Below are 17,924 nucleotides of genomic sequence, written 5' to 3'. Positions count from 1 at the left end.
GAACCCACATGACTTGGGGGCATAAAGGCTGGGCGGGGCCCACCTCCCTGTCCCATGGGGCCCGCAGGGAGGGGGGCGATGCTGCAGGAGGGGCGGTGACGACCCGGACGTGGTGAGAGAAGCAGCGGCCCAAACAGCCAAGGATGCTGGATAACAGAGCTTTTACTGTATTCTTCTTGTTATAGAAAACCTACCCTGAAGTCAGGGCTACAGCAGTGATAGTCTAATTGCATTCACCTGTTACAGTTCTTAGTAACCAATGCTTGGTTTGCTAAGAAGTTATCAACATTTATGAAGGGATAAGTAGTTAGTCCATTTTCTTTTTGTGTGTGCATGGGTGTAATACTAATGACAGGCTCCAAATGAATGACTGGAGTCCTTTATTTATCCGAAGAATACACACTGTGCAGCAGCACATCTCCCGGCATGGCTGATGTTTACGACCAAGTGCAGCAGCATTTTTTCCCCTAATAGACACTTGCTGTATGGACCCACCAGTTTAGTTCACATATGGTCATCTGCCAAGCAGCAATCAGCAGGTAGCATTAAATGACTACGAAAGGGGATTGATCTTGAGGTGTGATACTACTACCAGTTAATTCCTTTCTGGTAAAGTACTGTTAATTCGTGAGCTACTGGATTTGTAATTCTTCATCTGTTTTATGACTGGGCATGATTTCAAAAGATTTTAAAACGAACTATCTCCACAGAGCCTTCTGATTTGTTCATAAGTGAGCCAGAACACCAATGACCACGGAGCCTGCAAAAGCAACCACAGAAAGGATAAATGATAGAACAAAAGTTGTGTTTTTATGAAGAAGGATAAACAGTATTAAACTGTTTTTATCTCAGATAGATTATAAAGCCTTTTAGGGATGATGTCCTTATGTATTTTAAGTGGAGTCGGGAGCCATGTCTGTAGTTAAGGTGACCTGATGCTTTTCATAAGACCCTCTTTTCAGTTTGACAACATTTAGGACCTTCCTTGCTTGGTGTTTGCTTCCAGCAGATTTTGTTTTTTGGGGGAGGGGGGGCGGGGAATAAATCTTGAAAATAGCCATGTTAAAAAAATTCTTACAACTGTTCAGCTGATAAGCTTTGGAGCAAAGGACAGCTAAATGGCAGTAATTGTGTCAGAGAGTGCCTTTTGATCTTTCTATCAGAAATGGCCCAAATTTGCCATTTGGAACAGGTCTACTAGCATACGCTAAGCCCCTGGATATTCTGACAAGACTGGACATGCTCTAACCCAGTGGTACTCTCACCTCTGGCCCACCAGGCCATGTCATCCTGCCTATGGAGCTCTCCTTGAGGTCAGAAATGTGGTGGTCGGGGAATGGTGGCAGCGTTAATTGCTGCTGGCCTGCAGCCAAATTTCCAGACCCCATGGGCCAGATGATGTGAGCTGTATGCTAGATCACACAGGCTCATGGCACCAGGCAGGTATGTGGCCAGATCCAGCATGCAGGACCAGGCCAGCACACCAAAATGCACCCTCAGAGTGATCCCACATACTAACTCAGTGCTGGATCTGAGCTGCATACCAGCCCATTGCCACTCATTTGCCTTGTGGGGCTAGAAGGCTGAATGCCGCTGCTCTAGCCTAGAGGCTATGCAAGACTCTTTGCAACTGGCCGTTCCTACGAGCTGCTGCAAGTCACTGTGAGGCTGGGCACATGAACTGCCAGCAGGGAAACCCTTTCCTGTGCTCCCCTGACAATAACTAAGCACCATGCAGCAAGAAGCTGCCTTATTTGAATGCAAAGGAGACAAGAAACTGACCTGAAGCACAGAAGCAAAAAAAACCAGATTCAAACAATAATGATGGTGGTAGGGAGCGCAAAACTGGGTGCCGGGGAAAGGAAGTAGGGAGAAACTGAAGAAAGCAAAGCAGTTATTTTGGAATGATAATGATAAGGTGTTTCCATGGATAGGTATAGTCATTCAGCTATAGCTATATTAGTTACTTCCCCATGGCATGTAATTTGAGATAAGTGAAGGCAGACAGGCACTTGCTGTACAATCACAAAGTACACCTCAGTCTTGACCTGCCACATCGCTCTCTTGAACAGAACATTGACAGTCACGTAGCCTGCAGGAATGTTTGGTGATGTGAATCTATCTAATGGGTTTATGTAGCCTGTCATCAAGGTATTTAATTAAAGAGATTAAACTTTCACAATTAGTGGCAGACCTTTTAAGCCCAGAGGTAAAGGTAGAAGTGTGCTAATTCAATTCAGCTAGAGAACATCAAGTTAGGTTTAAATCTTATAACATAGTATGCCATGTTAGTCTTTTGTAGGCCTCACTGGAGCATTGATCCATATATATACTGTTCACCAAAGGCTTTGCTAAAGCATTGATGTAAGTAGGCCCAACCAGCAAACCTTACTGATGTGTGAACTCCTCACATAAAGTTAGGCATGTGGACCAGATGGGTATTCCTACCAAGAGATGGGAGGGGAAGATGGTGGTACAAGGTAGAGGATAGTCCAGTACCAGGACAAGGCTAGAATGAGAAACAAACCCCTGGTACAAGACAATTTGAGATATGCAAGGTACCGATGGAATGCAATATGCAATTTGTTTTGATCATCATATAAAAGGAGAATTGGAAGTCAGGGGAACTATAGTGGCCTAGGGGAGGGTGCATGGTATTGTGCAGACTCCCTTGTCACAGGTGCAAATGCATTAACTCCTGGTCTGATGTACTTGTTAGGCCAAAACATGTTAAGGCTGTGCTTGTAGCCAATAAATCTGGCCAAATCTTTGCCACCAAACCAACCCTCTGGTCATTCTTTAAGACAAGATTGGTGTTAGAATCTCCTGGTTGCGACTCTATCAACACCGTAGTTCTTGAGACTTCAACACTGATGACACATGAAAACCACCCGATGACAAGTCTTTCTGAACAAGTTAGTCTCTAAAGTGCCCCCCCCCCTCCCCTTTGCCTGACATAGTAGATATGAGAAAGGACAACAACACAGGCATTTCAGTGTCAGAACTGCTGTAAAAAGTTCCATGCTACTCCAGGTTCTAGGCTTTGATTCTGCAAGATGTTGAGAACCTCTTACAAAACTGCCAGTGAACTAAAGCTCCCAATGAAAGTACTTGGCACCTGTCAGGATAAGGTCTTAGTGGATGGAAAGAACTTTCAGAGTTTGTCATACAGAGTTCTACAACTATAAACACATAAGTGCAAATAGCATTTACCATTCGCATCCAGGTTGGCATGAACCCTTTGTAAAGAGACATAAATCCTTCACCTTGTATTGTTCGGATCAAGCAGTCTGTAGAGGACTTATACAGTAAGCCTCTAGCAAGGAGAAACAGAAATAAAGCAAAGGTTACAAATACAAAAAGCAGACAGCATTAAATGACTGTTGGCCCTCTCCACCCCTTGCATCCCTCCTCCCCCCCTCCCCCTCCCCGCAACTACAATCAATTTTTAGAACTTCAATGAATGGTTAAATTTAAAAATAAGATCCCAGCCACATATATCTCTATATATCTATAGATAGATATAGATAGCTATAGATATATATATATATAGATATCCCCACCATAATCAATTGCATTTAATCAACAATGAATTCATTCCAGTAAATAAAAAGTCTGTTAGCATAGTTATGGACCATCCCTACCAAAAAGCTTTTATATGCACAAGAAGCCACCAAAGCAATCAGAAAAAATGTCAAGTAGAGAACTGATCCAAATCCCTGTTAATAAGAACCTTTCACTTGATTTCATGATGGGGGGGGCGGGAAATTTGGACCTCAAATTACTGCTGAAGTCAAGAAACATCGTCTTGGAAAGATCTGTACCTTCCCACTTCATCTCTTGGCTGGTTCATTATCCTGGTTTTGACTACATCGGCAGGAGTTCCCAGAATAGCAGCTACCAGGCCAGAACATCCACTATCAACAAAAACAGTATGTGAACAGCACACATCCACAGCACACATAGATATGCCACCTCCATTCAGCCACTGGGAACTCAGTTACAAGAATAAGATGTTTTAGGATTGTTGTCATTAAACCACAAGTACAATTCCTCATAATTCTTAGATAATTCGAAAAATCCATGATCAATATGTAGCTGGAAAATATACCTTGAGAAGTTATGAAATCTCCATCCTTGGAAGTTTTAAATAGGAGGGTAGACAGACACTAGACTGAAATGACTTAGTCAGGGACTATTTTGCTTTCAGCTGGAGGCTGTATTAGATGACCTACTGAGATCCCTTGCAGCTCTACTTTTCTATTATTCTATAATAAATTAACATGGATTTCTCACTCGGGACAAAACCGGCAGAAATTGTCCCAGGTCTGTCTCTTCAAATCTCTCCTCAGCAGTAGTTGCCCTTGGTGCAATCCTTAAAATACAGTTGGAAATTTTGCAGGCTTTTGTAGTGTGGTCCACGCCTATAGGACTTCATGTACAAATGCATGCTCTTGTACAAAGGGAAATAGAAATGCTGTAAAAAATCATACTTTAATGGTTCTATAGAATGAAAAATAAATGTTAATTCATAAGGACAGTATTTCTTAGTGTGTCAGAAGACAAATGAATAGAACAGAGTAGATGGGATACTAAAAGGCATCCAGTGTAAATTAGCATAGTTACATTGACTAATGGAGTCATGCTGATTGATACCAGCAGGATTGTGGCCCATCACTAACAACTTCCAGAAGCACAACCAATCCCAGAGTTCAGAGTAATTAATTCTGGATGTGTTTGAGTGGTGCAATCAAAGCAACCGTGGTAGTGACTGGAAAGCACAAGAGATTATATATATATATTATCAGAACAATGGTCTGTTTAGCTGGGGCCCAGTTTGACAGGATCAGGTACTATAGAAGAAGATATAAAAGAGTCATAATAGACCAAAAATAGGGGAGAGGCAAAGTTTGTCTTTCATTCCTAGACTGGTTATTGAAGCAGTAGGGCTGATATCCCTCTCTCTTACTGACTAGCAAAAATAAAACTAGACAGGGACAAAACACTAGAAAAGTCTAGGGAAGGAAAAAATCTGTGCAGAGATGAAGTCACAGATGACCAGGCCCTATGTTCTGCTGTTGTAAACTGGCATAACCTCATTAAAGTCAATGGAGTTATGGTACTTTTCACCAGCTGCAGATCTGACACTAGACTCCAAATTGTGTCAGGGCTGAGAAGTGTGGGGGGGAGGAGAAGAGGGACAGTTTAAGGGCTGATGCCTGCTCCTATTCCAGCTCCTTGAGGGCAGAACATTTTGTGTTTATATGATCAGAGAATTTGAGGTTTTTACTAGTCTGCTCTGTAATAATTTAAATAATGCCTTTCAGGCTCAGATCAAATATGGATGGAACTGATACTGAACCGAAATGGATACTGAACTAAGACTGGGTATTTAATAACTTAAATGTCATCTAGCACTTTTATCTGTCAGTCTTAAAGTATAATTCTCTCCATTTACAGCATGGGTAAATGAAACAAAGTAGAAAGCCTTCGATCTGGTGTCCCATGATCGCCTCTTGGAGAAACTGGCCAATTGTCGCCTTGGGTCCTCCACGATCCGCTGGCTGGAAAATTGGCTCCGGGGTCGGACCCAGAGGGTAGTAATCGATGGAAGTCACTCATCGTGGTGTCCTGTGACCAGTGGGGTCCCCCAAGGCTCTGTCCTTGGACCCATACTGTTCAACATCTTCATTAATGATGTGGACACTGGAGTCAGAAGCGGACTGGCCAAGTTCGCCGATGACACCTAACTTTGGGGCAAAGCATCCACACCAATATTTCCAGAAAGACTGCTTACTTTCCTACCACAGAATGAACATGAGCCTGCAATGCGATGCGGCGGCTAGTAAAGCGACCAAAACGCTGGCTTGCATCCATAGATGCTTCTCAAGCAAATCCCGGGACGTCATTCTCCCCCTGTACTCGGCCTTAGTGAGGCCGCAGCTGGAGTACTGTGTCCAGTTTTGGGCTCCACAATTCAAAAAGGATGTGGAGAAGCTTGAGAGAGTCCAGAGAAGAGCCACGCGCATGATCAGAGGTCAGGGAAGCAGACCCTACGATGACAGGCTGAGAGCCCTGGGGCTCTTTAGCCTGAAAAAGCGCAGGCTCAGGGGTGATCTGATGGCCACCTACAAGTTTATCAGGGGTGACCACCAGTATCTGGGGGAACGTTTGTTCACCAGAGCGCCCCAAGGGATGACGAGGTCGAATGGTCACAAACTACTTCAAGATCGTTTCAGGCTGGACATAAGGAAGAACTTCTTTACTGTCCGAGCCCCCAAGGTCTGGAACAGCCTGCCACCGGAGGTGGTTCAAGCGCCTTCATTGAACACCTTCAAGATGAAACTGGATGCTTATCTTGCTGGGATCCTATGACCCCAGCTGACTTCCTGCCCTTTGGGCGGGGGCCTGGACTCGATGATCTTCCGAGGTCCCTTCCAGCCCTGATGTCTATGAAATCTATGAAAGGCATCTTACCCCAGAATTACATAGCAAGTCAGTGACAGACCTGGCCCTATGTATAGAACCCATTTCTCTATACTCTCAGTCTTACTTACCAGAGCATGGCTGCCTCCAAAGAAGCAGTAGCTGGAAGGCAGAGAGACAGCAGTGTAATTGCCTTAAAAACACTCAATAATTTGCCTGTGGTTAATACTTTATGAATTTATTGCCAGATTAATACAACAGCAAAGGACTCCTATTATGGATGCAGCAACAAAGCAGTAGTCCTTTGTACCTGCATAAAAAGCGCCCCCGAAATGAAACAAACTACTGTAAAAGTGCAGTTTGGTTGATGTAGCTCTGTGTGCATCAGGGGCTTTGGCTGCCCCAGATGGGTCACTCAGAGATTGCACCTCTTCACACTTGTGACTGAGACAGCCGTGCCAACAAACACTGGTAGTATAGCCACAGGCTAAGAATTGTCTTGTTCAGTGTGTGAGGGGAGAATAAAAGCAGATACCTGGCCATGCTGTGAGTCACGCTATTGTCCTGAAGTGATGTGTTCCGTAGTAGGAAGTGTTTCACTGAATCATAAGTGGTCAGATCTACAATGGATATCAGAGAAAACAAGCATGATGAAAGGTTGTATGGTATCAGGGTTCCTTATCAATTTAGGAGCTAAAGACTTGGGACTAACTCCACTGACTAGATGAGTACCACTGTTCTGGCAGGCACTCTGCTCCCCTTTCCAATTGCCATCAGCTGCATCTACAGCTTTCTCTCCATTTCTCCCCACCTGTATCATAAAGACAGGTGAGCGTGCATACACTCTACTGTGTAATCTTCTGTCCACTGCAAAACTACATCTCCCCCTTCCTGTTTAACCTTAATCCACATTACACTGATAAGATTAGTGTTTTTCCTTTCTGTAACTTTTCATCGATTTGTTATCCTCATTTTGGATAAAGTGATAGTAGGTGAGTATGCAGGAGTCTAAAGTTGGCTTACCTGTTGGAGATTTGGAAGGAGATACAAGGTAAAGCATCTGGAATTTAAATGAAAATCAGCAGTCTGATAGAAACTTAATGGGAGACTTCAGAATATATCCCAGGAGTCCTGAACTTAAATGTGATGTTCTGCTGTATTGAATCATGCTGACTTTTTTGACCTTTTATATTCATCTTCAAGCCAAATGTGTATGGTACTAGAAGTTATATACTGGCTGACAGATGTAAATACATCCAGTCTTGGAGGATTAAAAGAAGACTGCCACACAAGGACCTCGGGATTGGGCTAATGCATTTACCTCCCATGTTTACAAGAGCAGCTCTTTGGACATTTGGCACCCATCCTGCCCATAGGCCCCGTATTCCTCCCTCAGATAGGATCTTCACAAATGCATGGTGCACACCACGAAATCTAGAACGGGAACAACACCATCCAGCATTTTTCTGTAGCATCTCACAGGTCTTTAGAATAATTAATTTGACAAGCAAATAGAAAATCTGGTGAAGGGCAAATGTATGGTATGCGGTCCATGTTCTAGGGCAGGGTTGGCCATCCTGCCACAAGTGGCATTGGTAGTCTCTGCATGTAGCACATGGCAGAGGGGGGAGGCAACAGGCAGCACAGCAGCAGAGGGCAGAAAGCAAAACAGAAAATTGGGCAGGGAGCATAGGAAAGGAAGCATAAAGCAGAACAGAAGCCCACCTGCCAAAAACACTGCCCCCACTGTTCTAGCAGGGCTTCCTGTGCTTTCTCCAGCCCCTACCAGTTGTGTTGGTTGTTCACTTTTAAATTTTCATGGGAATCTGTGCACTAGAAAAAGAGTATTGAACAGACAAGCTACGGAGACTGAAATCCTCCAACTACACTGAAAAGAGATACAGCATCTATTGACTTGATCTGAACACATGACCTCCAGACAAATATATACATGTAACATTATCAGTCCAGGCTCCTTTTAGTGAGCTGAACTTGATAGAAAAGATGAGGAAGACCTCTGATAGTTATGCATCATTTATTACATCCCCACGTGTATCTGGAAAAAGGACTTGTACAAGGTCTCAAATACCTCTCTCTTGAGTCATTTAAGTTCCACATGGAGTTTTGCTCCTCTCCGAGGAGAAAATACTCAAACAGTAATGTATGTGTAATTTAGGTTCAAGTATATATGGACATGGTTTTAAAAGTCTGTCCCACACCATATGACAATTAGCAACACCAAAAGAATTACCAAAAATGACAAACAAAATGCCTGTTAAAATGAGAACTCACCGTGATGGTTTCCCTTCTAGCCTTCTCCTTCCTTCCATCTGCATCTGGACCTTCACCAGATCAGTTGGACTGGCAAAAAACTGACCAATGGCACCCGCTGTCATCCCTCCTACTACAGCTTTCCTGTGCAATAGTAATGAAAACCACCATTTTCAGTTACCCTCCAGGATCCACACACAATATGAACAACTCTGACATCACAATGCTTATTTTCACAGGGGGAATTAATGTCTAACTAATGATTTCTGTGGCATCCTCCAGGTGAGATGAAAAATTTTAAATAATCACTAATAGTTTTGAAAGCCAGAACTGAATTAATGACTGCAGCAACCACAGGTGGGCTGGTATGATCACTAACATTCAGGCCACTTTTCTTCACAGTGTTAAAGGTGGCCTGAGAATAAAGCATTTAATGTGTATCCCCAAGTCATGCTGGTTGCATTTACTAACTATACAGGCCTTCAGTGGAAGGCCAAGACAGCCAGAGGTTAATTTATTTTCCTTTAATCCCAATCTCCTTTAGCGGGTTCTTATATCTACATGGAAAGCAACTGGAAACAAATCCTTTTTAAAGCAACCAAAAATATAGACAACGCTGGGGTTTGGGAGCCGTGTTTTTGGCAATCCTTCCTCACTCCGTTCCAAGTGTCTCTACTTTCATTCTGACAATACCTGCAAAATTGAGAGCAAGTAGGTATGCAGGTCATCAGGCTGAAAGAAGCATTCAGCATGTTCAATGCTTCAACATGGATCAAGAAGATCCATCAGACTTGTGAGTCTCTGGATATAGTTCCATTGTGAAATCCCCCAGCATGCCACAGTTTGCCATGTCCACAGAGCTGCAGCATATGGTACTTTTTAGCACAGATTTCCATTTCCAGTGTTTCTTTGAGGGGAAAAAAAGTTCACTGCAATAATTACATTTGCTAAAAGAAGCTGTTTTCTGAAGTAGGGAAGAATAAAAATCCTCTCAAAAATTACTTTCCATTGGCACATTGTTACTTGACTAGATTCACTTTCTGTTTTTCCTTTTTCAGGATTTTCTGTAGTGCTTATTCAAACCAATTTGGGATATATCTGTCCAAAGACAAAGCTATGCTAAGACACACTACACCCATTCCCGTTTCCAACATAGACACTAAGTAGCCACATTGGTTCTGGCTTGCAAACAAGTTCATAAAGAGCAGGCCCAGTGTCCCATACACAGCATTTAGGTTTCTATCACAACAGGACTATTTCATTTTAAGAACACCACTTTTCACTTAAGTTTTAAACAAAGTGTGCTTTACCCACATATGAAGAACATTTTTTCCAAATTAAATTTTTGATCTAAGGTTGGAATAAATGTTTGACTGAAGAAAAAATATTTGTATAAACAGCCTGAATAGTACACATTCATAATAGAGGGATTCATTGATGATTGCTGACTTTTGCTTATTGGCGAATATCAGTGAAATCCAATCTGTGCCTGGAGCCAGTGCAGGGACTATGTGCCCATTAATGCCTTATAAATGGTACTTGAGTGTTGCATAAACCTTATGCTGGCCCCCTGCACATGGGTTGCTTTCACTTGTGGTCTTGACTGCAAAGATTTCAGTTAAACACATCTTTAGACCAATTTACTAAAGCTGCTAGAAGTACCTGTATGCATACTTATTTCAATTTTATTTAAACTGGTTCCCAGACAGACAGTGCATTGGGAGGGATCTCAAGGGTCATCTAATCCAGCCCCCTGCACAAATATAACATTAATAATTCCAGATGGTCTCAGACAGATATCTATCCAACATCTTCTTGAAAACCTCCAGTGACAGAGATTCCACTGCAGCTTTTATTCCATTGTCCCATTCTTCTTACTGTTAAAAAGTTTTTCCTGAGATTTAGATTAAATCTACTTTGTTGCATTGCCTCATGCCCCACTCTGTAGCTAGAGAAAAGTTGTTCCTCCTCTTCTTTGTGGCAGCCTTTCAAATACATTTAAAAGCTGATGTCCCCTCTTAGTCTCCTTTCCTCCAGACAATCTATATGTATTTCTCTCAACTTCTCCTTGTATGGCTTGCAATCCAATTTACTGACTTTAGCTACACCCAAGAAAGGTGCTCTTAACTGGAATAATAAACTGGGTTAATAACATCAGTTTAAATTCAATACCTCAGGTTAAACCAATGTGCAACTCTCTTCTGTAGTTGAACTGCAAAAGGAAACCCTTTTTAGGGCTCAAAGACCTGGTATTAAAAAAAAAAAAAAAAAAAAGAACCCCAAGAATAAGTAGTAAAACAGTTACCAGAGAGGAAAGCTTTTATCTTCAGCTCTGCCAAGAACAGAGTCACGAAGATGTTCATAAGCAACCATCCGTACTCCACTGTATACTATAGAAAAACAAACGTAGAAGAGAGAGGTTCAAGATATTCATTTTTTTGTTTGTACATGGAAAAATACAGAGTTCTGTAACATGCAATCAGGCTCTGATCTTCACTGTATTACCATAGCAGCCAAGTGGCTTAAACAGCTGAGAAGTGGAGGCAGAAGAGATTGAGCAGAGCCTTTAACTAAGATCTTTTTGACCTAAAAGAGCCTTTCACCAAGCTGTTTCTTGCAGCAAACACAAGATATGCCAACATTTATAAAACTGTTTACTTCACTGGCCATCTCATTGGCACTCTAAGATTGTTCAACTTCTAGCAGACTACCTATTAAAGAAACCTCTGCCTTCCCTCCACCAGGTTTCATCCCTTTGAGATTTGCTGCTGTAGAAGACACAAAGTGAATCTAATGAGGAGAGGCCAAATATCAAATGCTGTCACTAATTTCACAGGTAGCTAGCATGCATTCAGCGAAGAATTTCTTTTCAGTCTCTGCCTTCATTAAAGGTGAAATTAACAATGTACAAAATCATATACAAAGCAGTGTCAAACAAGATAAGAGGGTTTTTCCTGACCAAATGGTGAATTTTGGACAGGGGAGATTAAGAATTTTCAAATTAAGTCAAATTTAACAGGACACCTTGAGACCAGATTACAATACAAAGTACAGTAAATCTGTTTCTTCTCTTCCCCATACCTCTCTCTATTTAAACCAATAAGTACATTTCATTGTGGTTAATATATGAACACATATAACTGATCACTGAAAACATTACGGAGTAAAACAGCCTTGATCACATACCTAGAAATAGATACAGGTATAGATATAGACATTAGAGGTGCACTGATACATTGGTCCCATATCGGATCGGCAAATTGAGAGTATCAGCAATTGGCTTTTTTTAGCTCATGTGGCCAATAAATGTTGCATGCATGCGTGCAACCACAGCATGCACACAGTCTGGAGCGCAGCCCGGCAGCATGAAGACCAGCATTGGGCTGGTAAGTCTGTCGTGGGGGGAAGGAAGGGCATGGGGGGCAGATCAAGGCCCCTGTGGTGTGGGAGGGAGTGAGGCTGGTGCTGGGGCAGGGGAGGGGCAGGGGCAGATGCTGCCCAGCTGGGGCAAGGTAGGGCAGGGCGGGGCATGGGATGGAGCTGTGAATGGCTTGTCCATGGGGCAGGGGCAGCTCTTGTTGCTGCATGTGTCCCGGGACAGCATGAGGGGCATATGCCCCAGGAGCTGAGGTCAAGGCGGGGGCGGGCTGCCACTGCAGGCTGGGACCGGGGCTGCACTGGCCCCTTCCGGGCGTGGGGCTGGCCCGGGCTGCAGTCAGGGTGGGCAGGGGCAGTGCTGGGAAGGGGGCTACGGCGAATTCTGGGGAGACTGCAGCCCCCCAGTAGTCCTGCTCCCAGCACTGCTGCCGACTGCCTGAGCCCAGCCCAGCTCAACCCCCACTGCAGGGAAGAGCCCAGCACAGCCCTGGCCCCAGCCCGCAGTGGCAGCCCACCCTCATCCTGTGCACAGATCTGAGTAAGACTATCTGATCTGAGTAAGACTAACTGATGCACCTCCCAGGGTGCATGCAGTGGCAGTAACTGCTCTCCTCCACCCTGCCCTCTGGCCGAGCTGCTTGCAGCTCTGTCCCATGCCCCACCCCACCCCAGTGCAGCTGCCCCAGCCCCACTCCCGCCCTCACCACGGGGGCCTTGTATCGGTCAATATGGCTCGTTAAAAATCGGCCATCGGTATTGGGCAAAAAAATCTCTATCAGTGCATCCCTAATAGATATAGATATTGGCAGACCCTTGCAGTCAAGGATGATTGTCTTCCGTGACTGCCTTATTTGTGGGTTCAAAGATGGATGATGAGGCTGATCCAGGATTGACAGACTCTGTTGCAAGTCAGGCACGTGTCTCTATGCAGGGTGGGTATCTCTGGATGCTGGATTCGGGCCACAACATGCTGTTTCTGCTGCTCCCATTTTTCCATCTTCTGTTGTCATTATAAGGTTTCAAAGTACTGAGATTCTTGCAGCAGACCCTTTCTCCATTTGAGGTGGTCCGGGGTGATAGTCTCCTACAAGTTGATGTTGATGATACATTTTTTCAAGTTGGCCCTGAGGACATCCTAAAGCTCTTTGTCTGCCCTCCTCTTCAGTGTACACCTTGACTGAGCTGAGAGACTAAGACTTGCTTCAGGAGTCTGGAGCTGGACATCTGGGTAATGTGGCCAGCACAGTAAAGTTGCTGTCAGATGATCATTGTCTCATGGTGTTTGTTTTCAAAAAGACACAAATGTTGGTGCATCTGTCTTCCCACAGGATTCGAAGGATCTTTCACAGGCAGCATTGATGATACTTCTCCAGTGACTTGAGGTGTTTCCTGTATGTTGTCTGTGTCTCAGCTCTGTACAGTAAAGTGGGGATCATGACTGCTTGATAAGCCACGAGTTTGGTCTCAGGTCTGATGTTGTGATCTTCAAACACCCATTTCCTCAGGTGTCTGAAGGCTGCACTTGCATTTTTAGGCAATGTTGGATTTCTTCATTGTCAGCTTTCTGTGAAAAAATAGTCTTATGAATCTGACTATTCCAAGGGATGGGAAATCCCTTGGAATTTCCCATCCCTGACTTCCAAGGGATGGGAAATACTCAATGTTTTCCAGTCTCACCTCAAATCTGAATTACCAGAGTTGGGGACTGCTCATTAAGAGCTTGTTTATGGAAGACCTTAACCTTCAGAATGATAAGCGTCCCATTTTCTTGTATGCCTCAGTATGCTATTCTTTAGCAGAAGATACAATCTGTATTTCTGTTCCAATATAGCTTTCGACAAATACTCAGTTTGAGCAGATTACAAACGGTCAAAGTGCCTTGGCCTCTCCAATTTTGATCTTGCATGCTCATTATGCACATCCTTAGTAATCTGACTTAGTTTCCACTTCTTTGGACAATTCCTTGCTGAATTTCTGGCCATTTGAGAACAATTTAGCCAAGTTCACCCTTTCCTTTGCACTGGGCTATTTGCACCTATGTCTGTAAATATCGTTTCTTCAAGAAATTGCCATTTCTTCTGAAGATCTTTCTTCTATACTCTTGCTTCCTATAGAATCTTATCTACCAATTATCTACCAGAATTTAGGCCTGCTTTCTTGAAAATCATTGCCTTTATTCTACTGTTCTCCCACCTTCCCTTCCAAAGGATCATGGACTATCATTTTATGATCACTGTTAACCCAACATGCCTTCCATCTTTTTCTTCTCAAGACTATTTCCTTATTACTGGGTACATCTATGCATGCACATTTAATGCGCAGTAACTGAAATTTCTGCATGATACAGGTGTGTGTCTACACATGCAGGCCCAAACTGCACAGTAAATATGGTGACTTACCCTGACTTGAGTGTAAATTTGATACCTGCATTATGCAGGTATCAAATCTACACCCGATTAATTGCTGCACAGTTATGCACATGTAGATACCTTACTGCACAGTAACACTGTGTGTGTGGACTGACATAGGACTAACTTTAGTCTTATGTCAGTCCACACACAGCATTAATGCACTTTAACACCTGTATGTGTAGACGCCAGCCTATTCCTGCTTACTGCACAGTAATTACTGAGCAGTAAATTTAAACTGGCGTAAATGCACATGCAGATATGCCCAGTCACAGTCAAATCTAGAAGAACCTCTCCAGGAGTTTTCTCCACCTTCTGTATCAAAAAGTTGTCCTCAACATACCTCAGATTCATAAGGCTATCTGTGTCTTGCTACGTTACTTTCCCAAGTGTCTGAGTATTTCACATATACCATAAACATACACAAACTTTTGTCTGATCCCAGTACGTCAGAGCAGATTCAATTAATGGAGTCTGCTCTGCATGCGAACTGATGCGCTCAGTGCTGCATCCCATGCATTTGTATAAACGGCAAAATACACGTCAGCGCTGAGAAAATGGTGGCGGTGTGCTTTTGAAATAAAACACCTTTGATGTGTTTTAATTCAAAAGTGCACCGCCACCATTTTCCCAGCTCTGACGCTCATTTTGCCATTTATACAAATGTATGTGCCACAGCACTGGGCACTTTTAAAAGTGCCCGGCACTGCAGTGCAAGCACGTCTACAAATGCCCCAAGTTCTGTGCTCTGGATTATTTTGTTAGTTGATTAAAAAAACACAACACTCATCCCCCTAACATGTAAGGAACCCAGCAGGGGAACAAGATCTGAGCAGTCCAAGAGTTCATTCACTTTGTGCTGCAGCATACAGAAGTCCCTACATAATTTACAGTCTTTTATACCCACCCTCAGTGTTCCTGGTTTCATGAAAGCAATATCTATGATGATTCTCAGCACTTAGAGAACCTGGACAAAACCTTCTGAAGATTATCCTATCCTCATAAAAGCCTAGTTCACCTGTGAGAAAGCAAGGTAAAAAGCTTCATTATACTGATAGCAGTAGATCCTTTAAAAGGCTCCCTGGAAATAAACAGTGCTGCTAAAAGAGTGCGAAGCTAATCATGAGAACTGTGTGCAACAACTTCAGGCACTTCAGAACAAAGAGAGCATTTCAGCTCAGAGTGAGGCTGGAGGGTGGGGAGGGGGGGTACTTGAAAAACTGAGAATTTTCACAGGAAACATAAATACAAGTACCTGACACATTCAGAGAAAATGCATGCACCAGAACTGAATATAGACCGGCGGCAGCAGCAAACATTCGGAGATGCTATATTCATCGCATCGGAGCATAGACAACCCAGGCCAGAAGGCTACTACAGCTTTCCATATAGCAGCATTGTTCAGCATAGGTGTTTCCAGCCCCAATACATTCAGGCTAAGGAAGAGGCTCCAAAAGGCACCCAGTACAAATGGAATTTAGGAGATTGTCCTGAACTCTTACGATCCCCATGGTAATCTTCAGGCAGAAAGGTTTAAATCAGGAGTTATCAACCTTTTTAGGCTCAAGGCACCCTCAAAAAACACAAACTTGTGGCTTTCACTCATTTTTTTTACTACAGAAAAATAATAGAGCAATTCTTCTGTTGCAAAGAGCTCAGAAAGACCAAAACAAGTCAGCTTGTTTTTGATACTATGGATTCCTATTTGAAATTTCCATATTTATTTTCTGACTCATGTCTGCACACCTAACAGAGCTACTATTGAGCCACACTCTGTGGTACCCTTTGAAAGGATCTCGTAGCACCCTAATTGAGCATCACTGGTTTTAAATAAACTTCTGCATATGGCAGACTTCATATGTTTAAATCGGAAATCCAGGTAGGCTAGCACATTACTTTTTGGATTTATACCTCCAATGACTTCACCTGTACCTATAGACATAGACAATCAGATTGTGGCACCATTGATAGTCTTACTCAGAACAAAAATGGAAGAGGGAGCAGCAATGCTGAAATACATATTTCTTATGGAGCAGATCCTCAAGGAATGCATTTCTAAGCACTTGGAGGAGAAGATGGTGATTAGGAGCAGTCAGCATGGATTCACCAGGGGCAAGTCATGCCTGACCAACCTGATTGCCTTCTAGGATGAGATGACTGGCTCTGTGGATGTGGAGAAACTGGTAGATTTGGTGTTCCTTGATTTTAGCAAGGCTTTTGATACGGTTTACCACAACATTCTCTTAGGCAAGCTAAGGAGGTATGGGCTGGATGAATGGACCGTAAGGGGGATAGAACACTGGCTGGAGCATCAGGCTCAGAGAGTAGTAATCAATGGCTCAATGTCTAGTTGGCAGCTGGTATCAAGTGGAGTGCCCCAGGGCCAGTTTTGTTCAATTTCTTCATCAATGTCCTGGAAGACGGCATAGAGCAAGTTTGCAGATGACACCAAGCTTGGGGGAATAGTAGATACACTGGAGGGTAGGGCTAGGATTCAGAGAGACCGAGACAAATTGGAGGACTGAGCCAAAAGGAATCTCATGAGGTTCAACAAGGACAAGTGCAAAGTCCTGCACTTAGGATGAAACAATCCCATACACTAGGACAGGCTGGGGCTGACTGGCTGGGCAGCAGCTCTGCAGAAAAGGGCCTGGGGGTTACAATGGACAATAAGCTGAATATGAGCCAGCAGTTGTTGCCTAGCAGGCTAATGGCATACTGGGCTGCACTGGTAGATGTGTTGCCAGCAGGTCAAGGAAGTCATTATTCCCCTCTGTTCAACACTGGTAAGGCCACATCTGGAGTACTGTGTTCAGTTTTGGATCGCCCACTACAGAAAAGATGTGGACAAATTGAAGAAAATCCAGTGGAGGGCAACAAAAGTGGTGAGGGTGCTGGGGGACATGACTTACAACGAAAGACTGAGGGAACTGGGCTTATTTAGTCTACAGAAGAAGAGACTGAGAGGTGACTTAATAGCAGCCTTCAACTACCCGAAGGGGGGTTCGAAAGAGGATGGAGCTGGATTGTTCTCAGTGGTGGCAGAAGACAGAACAAGGAACAGTGGTCTCAAGTTGCAGCAAGGGAAGTTTAGGTTAGGTATTAGGAAGAATTTTCTCACTATGAGGGTAGTAAAACACTGGAACAGGTTACCTAGAGAGGTGGTAGAAGCTCCATCCTTGGAGGTTTGCAAAACCCAGCTAGACAAAGCTTTGGCCAGGATGATCTAGTTGGGGATGGTCCTACTTTGAGCAGGGGTTGGACTAGATGTGACCTCCTGAGGTCTCTTTCAACCCTAGCTTTCTATGATTCTCTGGCACCAGAGCTGGCTCCATGAGTACTTTTGCCTTAATGTTCCCTTATAATATTAATAGTTTCATAGTAATTAGGGGTCAGAAGGGACATGAATAGATCATCTAGTCTAACCCCCCCCCCCCCCCC

General features: G+C 43.6%; 1 protein-coding gene across 2 annotated transcripts in view; it reads right to left on the bottom strand.

Moving 5' to 3' along the window:
- Window positions 1-376: 376 nt before the first annotated feature.
- Window positions 377-17,924, bottom strand: part of SLC25A27 (solute carrier family 25 member 27) — a 31,961-nt gene continuing 14,413 nt past the window's right edge. Inside the window, exons 3-9 of one of the 2 annotated variants that reach the window (XM_006028218.3) lie at window positions 11,003-11,087; window positions 8,719-8,841; window positions 7,748-7,860; window positions 6,962-7,046; window positions 3,825-3,917; window positions 3,214-3,316; window positions 377-760 (exon numbers count right to left, since the gene is read on the bottom strand). In XM_006028218.3, the coding sequence (XP_006028280.1) occupies window positions 689-760; window positions 3,214-3,316; window positions 3,825-3,917; window positions 6,962-7,046; window positions 7,748-7,860; window positions 8,719-8,841; window positions 11,003-11,087 (674 nt within the window). In that variant the 3' untranslated portion in view covers window positions 377-688. The remainder of the gene's footprint in view (window positions 761-3,213; window positions 3,317-3,824; window positions 3,918-6,961; window positions 7,047-7,747; window positions 7,861-8,718; window positions 8,842-11,002; window positions 11,088-17,924) is intronic. The other variant, XM_025209591.1, reaches the window with a different exon arrangement.

This window comes from Alligator sinensis, unplaced genomic scaffold (genome assembly GCF_000455745.1).
Source record: "Alligator sinensis unplaced genomic scaffold, ASM45574v1 scaffold1156_1, whole genome shotgun sequence".
Classification (NCBI taxonomy): Eukaryota; Metazoa; Chordata; order Crocodylia; family Alligatoridae; genus Alligator; species Alligator sinensis.
Note: the sequence above shows the minus strand (reverse complement) of the source record. Positions and strands in the feature narration are given on the sequence as shown.